The sequence below is a fragment of the Misgurnus anguillicaudatus genome, chromosome 12 (genome assembly GCF_027580225.2).
Source record: "Misgurnus anguillicaudatus chromosome 12, ASM2758022v2, whole genome shotgun sequence".
NCBI lineage: Eukaryota > Metazoa > Chordata > Actinopteri > Cypriniformes > Cobitidae > Misgurnus > Misgurnus anguillicaudatus.
Window position 1 is genome coordinate 36059854 of NC_073348.2, and position 16911 is coordinate 36076764.

The 16911-nt window shown below is 37.9% G+C and overlaps 1 protein-coding gene across 1 annotated transcript; it reads left to right on the forward strand.

The window, feature by feature from the left end:
- The first annotated feature begins 1226 nt into the window (after window positions 1–1226).
- On the forward strand, window positions 1227–10818 carry LOC141368914 (trace amine-associated receptor 13c-like). The gene is made up of 4 exons (XM_073873740.1): window positions 1227–1434; window positions 2166–2514; window positions 2734–2921; window positions 10727–10818. Exons 1-4 carry the CDS (start codon window positions 1227–1229, stop codon window positions 10816–10818), a joined length of 837 nt encoding a protein of 278 aa, XP_073729841.1.
- Window positions 10819–16911: the final 6093 nt, after the last annotated feature.

Sequence of the window (16911 nt, forward strand, 5' to 3'; positions counted from 1 at the left end):
TACATCTTTCAAAAGCATTTAATGTGTTCTGTAACAAACTTTCATATCGGCTCCATATCTGCGGCTTATACGGCGATACAGATATATCTGCGACAGGCTCATATCGGCCGATAAAATCAGCAAAACGATAAATTGGTCGGGCTCTAGTTAAATCAACAGAATCCAGTTCCATACAGAGAAAAGAGATCCTCTGCACGAGGCAAAGTTTGCTCTTTTCCCAGTTGACCTGAAGACCGAGAGGGGCGAGGTGTTTAAGTACACAATCTATGTTTGTCCATAGCATCTGTCGGGACTGAGCTATTATGAGCCAATCGTCGAGATACGCTAGAATGCGAACACCGCTCTCTCATAGGGGCTTCAGTGCGCCCTCCGCAACTTTCGTGAAGACACGGTGAGAGAGAGAAAGCCAGAACGGTAAGACTATGTACTGATATGCCCTCCTCTCGAAAGCAAAGGGGAGAAACGGCCTGTTTCAGGGGAGAATGGAGACATGAAAGTACACGTCCTTCAGGTCAATGGCTGTGAACCAATCCTGTGGGCGTATGCACGGAAATATGCTCCTCTGCGTCAACATTTTGAACGAAGGAGGAAGAGGAGGTCGTAGGGTTATGAGCTCATCCGACACTCCTACATGCCTCTAGAGACCTGGAGAAGGAAGAGGAATTCGCGCTTTTGTGGTTCTGTGGGTGCCGACTGAAAAGTCGGCGGAACGGAAATAAAAGGAAACGAAAGATTCCCCACCCGGCCCTCCTCCGGGGGGTGGAGTGGTGCTTTCACAATCTGCCGAAGAGCGATCCTCTCCACCTCCAGGTCGCCCCTCTCAGGGCCGCTTGGACTTCTTCTTTCCACCAGGCTTGAACGATGCCCTCGGCGAGGAGCAGGCTGAGGGGCCGACGTCGACGCGACATGATCTTAGCAAGTGCCTCAGTCTGCTTCTGGGTGGCTGAGAATTGCTGTGCAAAGTTCTCCATGGCCTCGCCGAACAGGCCAGCCTGGGACACCGGAGCATTCAGGAGCCGGGTTTTATCAGCATCCCGCATGTCCGCCAGGCACAGCCAGAGGTGGCGCTCCTGGACCACGAAGGTGGACATAGCACACACGACGACCAGTGCGGTGGTCGTGATCGCACGAAGCGCCAGATCAGGAGCTCTATAAAGACTGCCGGGTCGTGACCTCCCTCGTGCAAGTCCTTCAGTGCCTTAGCCTGATGGAGCTGCAGCAAAGCCATGGCATGCCTGGCAGAGGCCGCCTACCCACAGGCCCGGTACGCAGACCCTGTCAAGAGTGACGAATGCCTGCAAGCCTGTGAAGGAAGAGTCGGCTGGTCCTTTCAGTATGGCGCACCAGTGGGACACAGTTGCATTGCCATGGAACGCTCCACTGTCGGGATACCGATGTACCTTTTAGCGGCCCTGCCATCAAGGGAGGTGAGGGGTGAGGGCTGAAACGACCGGTTCCGGAAGGAGAACGGGGTTCCCCATGACCTAGTCAGCTCGGGAAGAAAGGTACAGGTAGAGACGCGAAAATCCGCCAAAGTAAATTTTTTTTAACTCTGCCGTCAGATGAATCGCGTCAAAGCAAAATGCACAAAAAGCACCATTCGCGCGTACCCCGCCATACGCGGAATTCGCACCATTCGCATGAACTAGACACGCGAATGATGTGGAAATGCGTCTACCGTGCCACGCTAAACGCCTCATCCGCGCCGCGGGACCTCCAGACGCATTATCAGATAGTTTTGTTTCAAATTCCCTTTATTCCGGCCTCAGACCATTCAGAAATACCCATTTGTAGGCCGAATCAATTAAGAGTCTAATAAAAAATGCTCATTTACAGGAAAACACACTTAGAGGGTTTTGCATCTGAGGTCATCATTCACTAAATTTACATCTAAATAGGAAAATGTAAGAGAAAAAAAGAGTAACAATAATAATCCACAATGTTGCATCAGAGTAGGTGGTGAATGGGTTGGTGAGTCTGATCCTGACAATGTATAAATGAAAGTACAGTAAGGAGATCAAACTCCTAACAAGATGAGACTTTACTCATGGCCTATGAGACAGAAGATCATGAGACTCAATACTGCTTTCCAGCTATAAACACATCATGCATCAAGACAAAACGCTCCACACATGAATACAATACCATGTATGTGTTTTTTTCAGTGCTGTCAGTATGGACTGTGTTTCTGAATCTGCTGGTGATCATCTCTATCTGTCACTTCAAGAAGCTTCACACTCCAACCAACATGCTCATTCTCTCTCTGGCTGTGACCGACCTGCTCGTAGGACTTATTGCCATGCCCTTGGAGGCAATTCTGTTTATTGAAACATGTTGGTACTTTGGAGAAACTATCTGTAGACTGTTTTTAATAATCATGGGATTGCTCACCTCTACATCACTGTGTAATTTAGTTTTAATAGCTGTTGACCGTTATGTGGCTGTGTGTCACCCTCTGCTGTACCCAAAAAAAATCACAATGACCAGAACAATAATTATTATCTGTGTTTCCTGGTTCTGCTCTTCAGCTTATACCATTTTAGGTGTTTTAACTTGCTTACAAACAACATACAGATGCTATGGAGAATGTGGAATTTTTGTTACTTTTGTCCTGACAATCATTGACGTGTTCCTGTCTTTCATATTTCCTTGTACCTTTATTATAACTTTATATTTGAGAATCTTCTATGTCGCACATCAGCAAGTGAAAGTTATAAACTCTCTGATGAGGAGTGGAAAACATCTAACAGAAGGTTCAGTGAGGAGGAAATCTGAGAGTAAAGCCGCTCTGACATTAGGAATCATTGTGACGGTTTTTCTGTTTTGCTGGATTCCCTATTTTATTTCATCTCTAATACAAATCACAGGAATAGCTTCTACTATAGCCTATTTAATTTATTGGATGGTGTATATTAATTCAGGTCTGAATCCTATTATCTATGCTATATTTTACCCCTGGTTTAGAACATCAGTTAAACACATCCTAAATATATCCAAAAGATTTAAGCCTGCATAACTTTTATATGTCTTATTCATTTTAATAATAATAAAGCTTCTGGGTTTACTAGCATTGTTCAAATCAGTCAATAGGGTTCAACAAAAAATATTACGCTTACATTTGGCACGGACTAAAATAGTGGTTTGTCATATTATTATTAAATGTATAGTTCAGTGGTAGCGCATTGCATTAATGTATAAGGTCATGTTTGGGCACTTCCATGCCAATGTCAACCTTATTATGAAAAGTAAAGTTCAAAGCTTTTATCCATACTGAAATCTCAGAATATTTGTTGGTTTAATTACTCATGCAAAGTTCCTGCTACAGTTTTTTAAAGCTTTTAAAAAAAATATTTTCTAGTTAATTAAGTGTAAATTTCAGAATTGTCACATCCATAATGTTGCTTCATGCTCATTAATGCACATACAAAAATTTAAATAAAATAAACATGAAATGTTCTTTGAAGATCCATCCTTTCTTCATTTGCTGGGTATAACTTCATCTGTTTTTTTTTCCTTTTACACATAATTTCACAGAATTATGATTATGAATTATGACTCCCAAAAGCTTGTGTCTGTTTTTTGTCACATTCAGAATGCATGCATGTTTGCCTCATCTAAAAAATAAATATAGACTGATATTTTTCTGCTGTCTGGTCTCTCATCAGGGGTTTAAGAAACCATAAAGTTGGTTCAATATATTGGTAATAAAGGCATTCTCTGTGAATTTATATTTCAAGTTTTGACTACAAATGTCACATCCATAATGCTGGGATTGCTCGGTTCGAACTGTGGGAACACACATACTGATAATAATGTATAATATACCTTGTACTGCACTGTAAGTCGCTTTGGATAAAAGCATCTGCTAACTGTGTAAATGTTTATGGAAACTGCAGACCAAATATATTATAGGTTTAATCAGTAAATGTGTATACTAATAAAATAAACATAAGTACTCAGATTTTTAGTCTTAAATCCATCAGAATCAACATTGCAGTTGAATGTATAAATGAAACAAGCAAACATTCACACTCACTACTCAGGCACAATGATACCATTCTATAAAATGTCTCATTAAGCTTGATAGTAGTAACAAAGCGGATTAATTATTTTTAATGAATTATTTTATGTGCATAAATGACTATTGGCTAAATGAACATTTCTCACATGATTGGCAAGACATGACACTGACCTGCATGAAGAGCAACTATTGCATCAGTCTGTCAATCTACTTACATGTGAGTTTGTTTCACACTTTTAATGAATCTTTGGTGGATTAGATGCAACATAAAGGTGTTAACAGGACCCTTAAGACCCTGCAAACATTTTGAATAGCAAACCATAACAAATATAATTGGCCTTCAGAGTTTACTGTAATTGATTTCTCAGATGGTTAATTTCTGTATAGGAGTAAATAACCAAGAGGTCAAATGAGTAAAGATATTGTTACTGCATCTAGGACGAATCAGCCCACGTTACCTTTTTCTCTAGGAGGCCAATTTTAATTTTAAAGATCAATTCTCATTGCTCTCACGAAATGAATAAATTCATTTATATTAGATTGACATGTATAAGACAATAAGCATTAAAATTACGATTAGAAGTAGAAAATGAGCCATTATGTTCCAGACTCAGAAAGGTTTGCCAGCCTAAAGCAGATGCAGAAAAAAACACATCAAATAAAACACTTAGTCTGTACGTCCGCAGATATTTATCCCTGGCATAAAAAGATTAAAAATATATTGTTTCTGTCTAAATGTTAAATTTAGAACGAGTTATCAACCTTTGTGTGAACAGTTATGACACATGCATCCATGTGCAGAAAATACACTGAACCTGTATTTGCATTGGCCTAAAGTAAATAAAATTCACAATACCTTTATATATCGATCAATGCTGTATAACCAAAACTGACACTACACTGTCAGAAATAATGGTCAAAATATGTAGTCCAGCTGTAACTGGGGCTGTACCCTTTTTAAAAGTACAGATTTGGACCTAAAGGGTTCATATTAGTACATCAAAGATAGATACTGTATTAGTTCCTTATAGGTACATATTGGTACATACTGTAACATATCCAGTGACAGCTGAGGTGCATATTTTGACCTTAATAGTGTGCATGCATGTTAATTTCTATTATTTGCTCTTTTACAGCACCTTGCCCCTCTTAAAAACATGAAAGACATAAAAAATTGGCAGAGAATTTACAGTATTTAGAAAAAAAAATTCAGCATAAAATGAATCACATATGAAATAAAATACACGTCATTATGTATCAGAAGAGTGGGTAGTAGTGTGGGCTGGAAAGCCTGACCCTAAAAATAAAGGACTAAAACCAGAAGCAAATTCCAAACTGAAGAACTCATGGCATATGAGACAGAAGATCATGAGACTCAATACTGCTTTCCTTACATTAACTCATTATGTATCAAAACAAAACGCTCCACACATGAATACAATATCATGTATGTGTTTTTTCATAGCAGTCAGCATGTACTGTGTTTATGGTGATCATCTCCATCTATCACTTCAAGAAGCTATACACTTCAACCAGCATGCTCATTCTCTCTCTGACTGTGGCTGACCTGCTCATTGGACGTAACTCCTGTGAACCTAATTCTTTTAAACAGTTCATAGTGAGCTTGGAGAAACCTATAGTAACGGAAAACACAAATCCATGGCAAATACAGGGTGCGGGACCCAAAAGTGCTCAAGACATTAGACTGTCATAAGTATCACACAAATTGCTGCATTAGCATCATCTACCCCAGATATGAGTACAACTCCAGTAGCCAATATTGGTACTCTACCACCCCCTGCGCTGCTTGAAAATAGATCTGAAGCAATAATCAGTGTGGGTGAAAATTAGGGTGACAATTATCAGAAACATTACTACCTGTACATACTGTTTTCCTCAGGCAATGGTTTCTGATGTTAACTCTTTCCCCGCCATTGACGAGTTATCTCGTCAATTAAGAGAAAACGCTTCCCCCGCCAATAACGAGTTTTTCCAGCAATCCGTGTTTTAGGTTTATTATGGTAAGGAAGGCCCTTGCGCATCTCCAAAATTGGTTACGGTACATGCAGGTGCATCATCAAAATGACAAAGACGATCGGGGAAGTACAGAGAAAATGTAGATCATAATATCATATAAACAGGCACTGGAGATGTTGACGGACTCGGACTCCGATCACTCATGTTTTGACCGTTTTGAATCTGATCGGGAGCAGGAAAAAGTCAGTGAGGGGGATGCATTTCCAGACACACAAAGTTTGCCGTCTGTGTATAAAGTTCTAGTTGTGTCGCAATAACCCGTCGATCTGAACGAAGACGAAGTGCCCCGGTGTGTCTATGTTGGATACTTATAGTTCAGAGTCAGACAGCGATACTTCATGGAGAGATTCAATGCCATGGTCTCATTCTCCGTATCCACTTGCCAGAGTGAATAAAGGTAAGACAAAAAGAGAAAAATTTTAAAACGTGTTTCTTTCTTGTGCGCATTTAATGTTTATAAGTAAACATGTTTGTGTGCGTGTACGCTAAGGCTGCACGCTAAACCGCATGCGCATGTATTGTGGTAAATCGCCATCACCTGGTTTCAGATGAAGTGGCATTTACTGCACAAAGCCGCAGTTCACTGACAAGCTGGGCAATTTCGCATTCATTATCAGACCTTTGATGTTTGTGTGCATTCATGCATGCATGCGTGTGTGTGTGTGTGTGTGTGTGTGTGTGTGTGTGTGTGTGTGTGTGCATGCATGTTTGTGTGTGTGTGTGTGCGTGCGTGCATGTGTGTGTGTGTGTGTGTGTGTGTGTGTGTGTACAGGTAGAACACCTCAACAAGACAGATGTGAAAAAAAACTTTCCCTTCAATGCAAGGGCGTAGGTTTGCTCCTGGCATTGGTGGGGACATAAATAAAATGGTCGCATTGCAAAAACAAGACAAAGACAACTCAGTATGCTCTTTACTCAGTGACATCTGACTCGCCACCCCCGGTGCCATCCCAAATGTAATGTAGTGTACTATAATAAACAATTTGTTATGTACTAGAGCCTAATAAACAGTAACTGTTTAAGTCTTTGTCAAAAAAGAAAAGAAAATCACTTTGTAACATATATGAATCCATATTTACTTTATAACATTGAAGAATATGCAATTAATATTTAATTCTTAATTTAATTTTGCCAAAAAATCCCAGTGTTAAAGTAGGTATGTATATCATGCTGTTTCCTGAACAACGTTTATTAATGTTTCTGTAGTTCACATTAAATCTTCTTTTCATTAACAGACAGTTAATCAGTGTGAAAAAAATAGTTTAAGTTTAAAATGCGACCTTACATTATGTCTACATCTGTGCAAGTAATCACCACAGTGCAGTAATGTAAAGTATTCAGCAATCATGACATGAATTCATGTTTTTACCATGTTGGGGTTATTTTCTTTCATGGATTAGGGACCCCCTAAATAACCTTGCTGCCCCATTTATAAAAGGTTGACACGCGTTTGCAACTCCTCAGGTTAACATGGGATTGTCGTGTATTGGTGAAACGAACACTGTCCTTGAATCATTTTGTGACACAACTTGTTCCGTATTTTGTGCATGAAACAGTTACAGTGGGTATTATAATACTTTCTTCCTCACTTACCTGTAGCCCGAATAATCACGCGCGTCTTGTTGAGTGAACTTTGGCGCGTTGTACAAAGTGAAACCATCCTATCACAAGTAGCGAGTCATAAGACAAGAGTTAGAGAGGCGGGACTCAAGAAATGCTAATCCAATCATATTAGCAATGTGAGTTAGAGAGGCGGGACTCAAGAAATGGTAATCCAATCATATTAGCATTGTGAGTTAGAGAGGCGGGACTAAAGAAATGCAAAGCCAATCATATTAGCGATGTGAGTTACGGAGGCGGGCATTGCAGAGAACGAAAGCTGTTAACCGTTTGTGTACCACATAGAGCGCTATTTTTACAGAACGGGATTGCAAAAGATTTTTTATCTCATTTAAATGATTCCTGAAAAAATATAATAAGTAAAAAATAGAAAACACAAGAATAAGACGGACATCAGTGGTTATATATTAATACAGATTAATTTTGGTCGAAATTATTGCTAGGGACAATTCAGTCTTCCCTGAATATTGGTAAGGACATGTCCCTAGCGTCCCATCCTAAATCTACGCCCATGCTTCAATGAGAGGCCTCTCAGTGATGCTGCTGTTCTTGATTCAGATGAACCTAAAGACTTGTTAGGTGGGGTGAAAAGCGATGACCCTCTGACTGAAAACACTCCTAGAGCACCCTACAACAGTGACCCTAGAAATAGTTCGTGCACTTCCAATTGCGTCCACTACCAAAAAGCAACACCCAACGAGTATGCAGGGTTTGTGCACGTATATTAATTTTCAATGTTTATTACAGAAAATATTCTAAAGTCCATCAAATTTTGGTGAAAATCATCAAAAATGCTGGCGATGGCTGGCAACTTTAAAAACAATAAAACGCTGTCGGGAAAAGAGTTAACAAGAAACTTTGCAAAATTCTGATGAAACATAAGTCTATCAGTCGGATTGTCATACATGTGGGCAAAAATGATAATCTGAAAGAGCAGTCTGAGCTACTTTAGAAAAATATTACAGCCCGGAAAGTACTGTGTAAGTACAGCAAATTTACAGCGTGTGTTTCTGTGATTGTGGTTTACTTGTGAGGTGCGTACGTGTAATTATGGGGGAACAATTTGTAGTGTTTGGGGAATAAAGGGGTAACAACCAGGAAAAATACAAAAAATATATGCAGTAAAGTACGGTGTAAGTAAAGCGAATTTGCAGCATGCATTTTTGTGATTGTGGTGTACTTACGGGGTGCATACGTGTAATTTTAAGGAAACAATTTATAATATTTTCGGAACAAAGGGGTAACAAGTGCCACTTTAATTTACAGCCCACAGATGTTGTATTTACTCTTTAACTATGTGAAACAAGGGGGTAACAAGTGCCACTTTAATTTACAGCCCGCAGATGTTGTATTTACTCTGTAACTATGTGAAACAAGGGGGTATCAAGTGCCACTTTAATTTACAGCCCGCAGATGCTATACTTACTCTGTAACTACGTGAAACAAGGGGGTAAAAAAATTTGACTTAGACTGTAACAACACAAAACAATGGTATATTTGCACATAACTACAGAAAATAGTTCTAATTTTGCCTAAATATTTTAATAGCCTACCTATATTATTCCAAAAATATATGTGGTGTATGACTATGATCGAATGAAGACCCACAGTTTGCAGAATCTATGTGAAAGCAGCCATGGTTTGACTCCAGTGCGATCACCACGCACCAGCTATATGTGGAGAGGAGTGTGATCGAGCCAATTCAGTGAATGTGTGTGTTCTCGCTAAATTACTCTCAAACATAAAATTGTTTTGAATGTAGCGAACGCCATATCACCTAGGCCTTATATTTGAATCGTTAGTCCGAAGTTATTAATTACTTACTGTATTAATAATTTGTAATTTCCCACGTTTTTAGCATATAAGTCATACATACCATAAATTATTAAAATAGTCAGCCCTTAGTTATAAAATACTTACTGCATATATTATTTGTATTTTTCCTGGTTGTTACCCCTTTGTTCCCCAAATTTTTCTCTTATAATTACACGTACGTACTTTATAAGTATACTATAATTACAGAAACAAACGCTGTAAATTCGCTGTACTTACACAGTACTTTACTGCATATATTATTTGTATTTTTCCTGGTTGTTACTACTTTATTCCCCAAATATTATAAATTGGGTAACACTTTATTTTACGACCCGCAAAGAACCGCGTAATTAAACCGAATTTACAGGGTACCTATTTGTAACAACAGAGTACCTCTACAGTACGTACTTGTAAGTATAAGGGAACAATATTTTAAGTTTGGGGTAATAAGGGGGTAAGAATATATGGAAAATTATTCTCTAAGTATTTCATAACTACAGGGTACCTATTGTAATATTACTCTTATATTTGCTGGCTGTAAATTAAAGTGGGGCTTATTCCCCACTTGTTCTGTGTATGTACCAGGTAACTCTTACCTTTGCGGGCTGTAAATTAAAGTGGTGCTTGTTACCCCCTTGTTCTGTGTATTTACTAGGTAACTCTCATATTTGCGGGCTGTAATCTAAAGTGCTGCTTTGTTCACCTCTTGTTATAAATGTTATAGGGTAAATACCATAAACATACAGAATATTGTTATTTTTATTTTAAAACAACTTATTTCAAAACATCTTTAAAACACTATAATTAAGCCAACACTTAATTTTTACTAACACAAAACGTTTATTTCAAATAAAGTCAAGAAAAATTTTCGTTGTTTTTGCGGCTTGGCTTCCTCTGTTGGTGTTCTTGTCCACTCGGATGTTGAGTTGATGTCGTCTCACAAATGCTGTTCTGCATTACATATAAAAAAACATAAATGAAACCCTTCAGTAAATGTTTCTTCACTGTGCCTTAACAAAAAACTGAGTTTTCTGAGCCAGTTATTAACTTTAGGCTAACTTATGTGCTAGCTAACCTGCTGCTACAGTTAGCTGGCAACTGTCTTGAAAAAACATTGTTTGAAATGCGTTAGTCATGTATTAACAAAACCAGTCACATTATCCAGCATGCGGATCCTGCTCACATCACTCCACAGTGTAGAACGTTTTTAAAACCTCTTAAATTTCACCTCAGGATCGCGTTCCAGCAAACCTCCTGCAGACGGCCGCACGCTCTACACCTGCGCAGTAGCCTACACATGTACCGGTAGTCGTCTTTTGCTTTAGCGAGAGCTGATATCTTCTGTTGTTTCATTCTGGTTTGCCATTGCATAAATTATATTTGGCTAAAATACTTGTGTTTACACATGTTGCAAAGTTTTATTCTACCAATGACAACACCTATTAAAAATAAACAAATAGCGTGCTGCTTTGTTGTCATTATTGTGTTATTTGAAATAAAAGTTTTAGAGTCAAAATTGCAAAGCACCACTTCAAATATGTCCGCAAATGTTAGAGTTTCCTGGTAAATAGGGAATAAGTTGCTATTTTTATTGTACTTACCTTAATGTGCTGTTATATTTATTTGCCGATGTGGCTCATAGACATCGACTGTATACAACATTCAGTAGTCAATATGAAAAATTCACAATAAAATCATAAAAAAATAAAACATAATTTTCCCATAGACTTGACTAAGTCATACATACCACGTATTACAATAGGTACCATATAGTTATAAAATACTTAGAGTATAAATAATTTATAATTCTTCATATTCTTAACCCCTTATTACCCCAAACTTAAAATATTATTCCCTTATACCTACAAGTACGTACTGTAGAGGTACCCTGTTGTTACAAATAGGTACGCTGTAAATTCGGTTTAATTACGCGGTACTTTGCGGGTCGTAAAATAAAGCGTTACCGAAATAGAAATATTTAATGAACTTTTTAGGTTGTTTAAAACAAATAGGTCAACCTAAAAATACAATTTTGTCATTTACTCACTCATGTTGTTACAAACCTGTAGACCAGGGGACGGCAAGTAACTTTGGCCGCGGGCCAATATTTTTTTAGCCAGTAGATGGCGGGCCAACTGCTGTTGGCACACTTACGTCTTATTTTTAATTAGCCTAGTATAGGCTATCTGATCTTTTTTCAAGAAACATTGTCTTTATTTCCTATTTAAAAGACAGCATTAAAATTTTTTAAAAGCATGGTTATGAGTCTGTGAATCATTTGTTCAATCGTTTTTTCAAATTAAAAAAAAAAAATGAAAAAATTAACCACCATGGTTTTCTGATTGTGTGCTCAGATCAAAAAATTAATTTATTTAATTTATTTAATTTAATTATTACTGGATTAGACAATTTTTTATTTAACACCTTTATAGGCATAATATATCAATGAAATCATTTTAAATAGTACTATAGTGGTAACATATTACAGGCATTTATGCTCTCATGAAAGACAGTCCGACTTTTGAACTGTATTCCTTTTTTTATTAATATTTATCCGGGACACACACATTGCACACCTAAGGTTTAAGGAGGTCTCCGCTGGACTGTTTTTTTTTGTCCAGCTCCGACAAAGTTCTATTCAGTAAACCGCTTAAAATACACTCTGTGTTCACCCGCTTTATTACCCGACCTGACGGGTCCGCAAAACTTAACGTTAGATCTCGTTTCCAGAATCTCACATTCAAATGTCTCTAACGAAAAGAGACAGATGAAGTAGCCTAACAATTATAAATGTTATGCAAAAATTGTGTTCGTGCCAATATAAATATTATTTTAACATTGTATTGTCAGCAGAGAAAAAATGTCAGAAAAAATAATGAAATATAAATTATACATTAAATAGGACAAAGCCTCTCACTCAAATTTCTAAACAACATAAACCGAAACCATAGTTGGTTGCGGAATTGCTGTTAATTCAAACTAATTGCTGAAAATCCTCCTTTGCCAAATTTATAACGTTTTAAACGGAGGCAAATATCAAAGAAATATGCGTTAGAAAAAATTAATAATGGCTTTATTTTAATAGACATGTAAAAGCATATTTTGGCGGATTACTTTCATTTTTTAACGAATTTATCTGCCCATTTAGTCTTAATAATTAACGGTAAACGAACTTGACTTGCTGTTCTCGAAGGCAGGTCGAACCTTAGGTCGGGCTCGAGCCCCAAGTTCAAGTAACAGAACAGAATGGTAGATTCCTTTGACATTTACGTTAAAAGTGTATTAGTTAAAATATTACTGCAGTAAAAGAGTTTATTTCTAAAAGCCTGCAATTACTTTTCAGTAATTTGCAATGTCACGGAGTTTAACGTCTTCACGCGTGATGCATTGACATGATTTACGAGGTAAATTTGCAAATGATTCATGAAGTTATACCTCTGCAATTATTTGATCGATTGCGTTTTAGAAATATGCTCAAACTCTAATGACAGCTATGATCGCGGATGCGCTGCCGCTGGTAGAGAAAGAGAACGAGAAAGAGCGGCCCGTATACGCATTTTTTTTTCAGGAAATTCTTGCAAGCCGGTGGCAACTTGTCCACGACCCGGTGATGGGGACCTCTGGGCTAGAGGAAGAGTTTTGTGCACCATTTAGTGCAAATATTTTTTATCAAGTAATACATATTATTTATTAGTGTGTTATACGCGAATAAATAATAATGAAAAAAGTTCAAAAGTCGGACTGTAAGCGAATGAGACATATGGAAAGCATGGTTGCTATTCAAACCCTTATTAAAACCCTTATTAAAATGTAATCTGTTAGTAGGCTACCTGATCTGTTTAAATTTATTTCATTGGTATATGTCTGCTAAGGTGTTCAATAAAAATTTGTCCGAACCCGTTTTCATTCTTTTTTTTATTTTTGATCTGAGCGCACATTCAGAAAACGAGTCGTTTGATTTTAGTTCAGGAAATAACTAATAGAAAACAAGTCGTTTTTCTTTATTTTCTTTTTGGTTTTGATTTGAAAAAACGAATGAAGGAATGATACACGGGGCCATTTTTGTAAACTGGTATTGTACAATAAAAAATGTCTGATTAAAAAAAAATAAAAAAACGGACTTCAAATTAATCCGGCGGGCCAGAAAATATTCCTGGCGGGCCACTTTTGGCCCACGGGCCGCCTGTTGCCGACCCCTGCTGTAGACATTTCTTTGTTCTGATGACCACAAAGGAAAATATTTTGAGAAATGTTTGAAACTCATTCACTTTCATAGCATTCTTTTATCCTATTATGGAAATCAATGGGGCTCATGATCTGTTTGGTTTAAAACATTCCTCAAAATATTTTACACTACTGTGGCTATCAGAACAAAATAAATTTCTGCAGGTTTGTAACAACATGAGAGTGAGTAAATGATGACAGAATATTCATCATACATCAGCACAGTGTGCAAGTCCACTCCTGAATGGCACACATACACCTGGCCTAAATGACCAAAGGATTACACATCATCATCGAGATGAACAATTAGGTGTGACAAGGATAAATCTCCGCAGCCTCAACAACCACCGCTTACAGACAGAGTTCCGTCTGAACCCCATTAGAGCTGAAATGATTAGTCGACACTGTCGACAACAAAAAATTGTCAACAAATATCTTTGTTGTCAAGTAGTCATTTGAATTCACTTAACCTAATGTAAGGGCCTGCAATGTCGCCATTTGACCGCTACGACGCTGAAGCCCTAGAGTGTAATGCAGCCTTTACAAATTTGCCATAGAAGAAGATCGATGAAAACACAGCGTGAATTATGGCAAACGAATCAGAACAAAAGTTTCACTAAACTTCAAACCAAGAATGCTTTTGTGTGCAATACATAAAAGATAGAACTTTGCCTTTCACGGAAGCACAACGTGCATGTTGGAGCACTTAAAGATGAAATATTCCAGTGCAAGAGGAGCCGGTGAGAGGTAATTTAAGTGTTCTCCCGCAGGAGCTAACTTACTTAGCGGTAAATCTCTATTAGATAAATGATAATTCAGTACTACTAATAATAGTAATAAAATTAACAGTAAAAATATAATGGTAACACTTTTTAATAAGGGTCCATGAATCATAATGAACTTATTTTTACTTTAGCCTGAACTAATGCTGAGTTAAGGTTCTAATCATAAACTAATAAAGGGTCACCATTCATCATTAAGTACAACATGACATGTTTTTTAGTTGTTATTTAATGTATTAATAAACAATGAATTAATAAACAGACTGCTTGTTATGTTTTCGAATGGCTATTGTGCCACAATGATGTCACACACCACTCTGTCTATGCAGCGTCACATGAATTTAAGAGCAAGAAGGCTCCCTAGTGGTTCGAGGTCCGACGCAGCTTGCGTACCTTGCCTATAGGGAGCATCGGCTCTAGGTAGATTTGAGGAGCTCAGATGCAAAACCTGCTAAACCTGATTTATACCCTCTGGGGTCTTGGCTGATTTTGCATTCTTGAGCAGTTTTGACCAGCACTAACATTTGTGCTTTTTCAGTTGTTTAAAAACATAATAATGTTTAAAGGGGGAGGGGGGGGGGGGGGGGGGTTAATGGTATTTCAAGCATTCTGACTTATTAACACAGTTATAGAGTTGTTTCCTCATGCTAAACGTAGGCAAAGTGTCAAAACAGCAGTTGGACGTGTGATGGAGTATTTCTGTGCCGAATGCACTTCGCCAGGGTTCGTACAAGTTTCGGCAAGTTTTTTTTCGATTATAGTTCTAACTGACGTTTCAGGGGTTTTCGATACGTATCACTTCTTTATATGGGCTTCCCCCGGAAAACTCCCGCGGTATAACTCCTCCTTCTTCATTTTTTCGTACATTATCGGAAAGATTCGGTAAAGCTAATCTTTCTTTTATAAATCTGATTAAACTAAAGACTCTTCAGAGATATAAAGGATGTCATACTACTCTATAGGTACTCCAGATTAACATCAGAAATGCAGAAACAGCTTGTGTTACGTGAGCTTTAAAAATAATAATCTCATAACACTGTGTTCAGCACAAACTGGGCTACAATATTATGTGAGCAACATGTATGTACATGTTTGTATTTTTAAAACTATACTGTGTAGGATCTACTCCCATCTAGCGGTGAATTTCTATAGACAACCAACTAAATATTACTTTCTAGCCCCCCATTCGGAGCGCGTTTTAACTCCTATGGTGGCCGTTTCGTGCCAAGGTTAACATGGCTTCCAGTACAAAGCAAAAGCAATAAAAAATACCTACAATTTACAGTGTCCTTTGCCTGTGATCCGTCATAGCACACAGATTCATGTTAAACATGGAAAAAGTCAGATTTTCATTTCATATGTCCGCTTTAAATCACATACAAAAAGCAACCATAAACATAGCTTACATACTCCTTTTTCATCGACGCGAGGAAAAGTATCCAGTAGTGCTATGCACAACCATACTATAGTTAGCCACTATGTAGTTAAGCAACTATAAAACTTTAAGATTACACCATAAACTGTATAGATTTAAATGAATATGCTGAATTACCTGTAGAGAAGATAGAAAGCAGGCAACTTCTGCGTCTCTTGAGCCTCATGAGCTTGTTCTATCTTGGAAAACTACTCCAATGTTGACTTTGGTCTTCTTGTTTTTCCTGTCGCGTTGATGTTTTAAATCTCTTTTTTGCTTCCTTGCCGACTTGTTTTAATGTCCCAGAGAATAGGTCTTCAACAGGCTTTCAAATCTGCCTCAAACCAAAGCATTAGAGCCCAATTCCTCACGGTGTGCAGCTGTTTATCAATACGAAGCGGCTTTCAGCCTACGCAGGTCACATATGCATACGTCATCAAGCCTGGTTTATTTAAATTAACTGAGCATTACTTTCGCAAGTCATAAGCATATTACATAAATTTACGGTTAACTAAGAATAATTGTCAGCTTTATAATTGTTAATATTCTGAAATAAGACTTGATGACCTATGCCGCCTACACATGCAACCTCGGGAGGGTTCAGATTGAGAAGCGGCCAGTGTGAGTGTAGTCTATAAGCGCGAAAGGTCGGAGCTTGAATTTCCTGGAATGTCCCTCGTCAGCGAATGTTTTTCAAAGATGGAGGCACAACACAACATTCAGCCATGCGAGCAACTCGCCTGTATGTATTCTAAATAGCAGATTCTACACTTACGAGAATACTTTGATTAGTAGGTGGAAGTAATTACACATGAATGAGCACATATTTTTGAAAGAACACATGGGTTTTTGATAAGAATTTACTCAAAAAACTACACAGCGTAGCTTTAAGAGAAAAATTATTATGAGTGGTTTTTGAAAAAGCAAAATTTTTAGGTCACTGATATAAGTCCACAAAACCTACATTAAACATGTTTTCCCAAGACTTTTCAAAACAG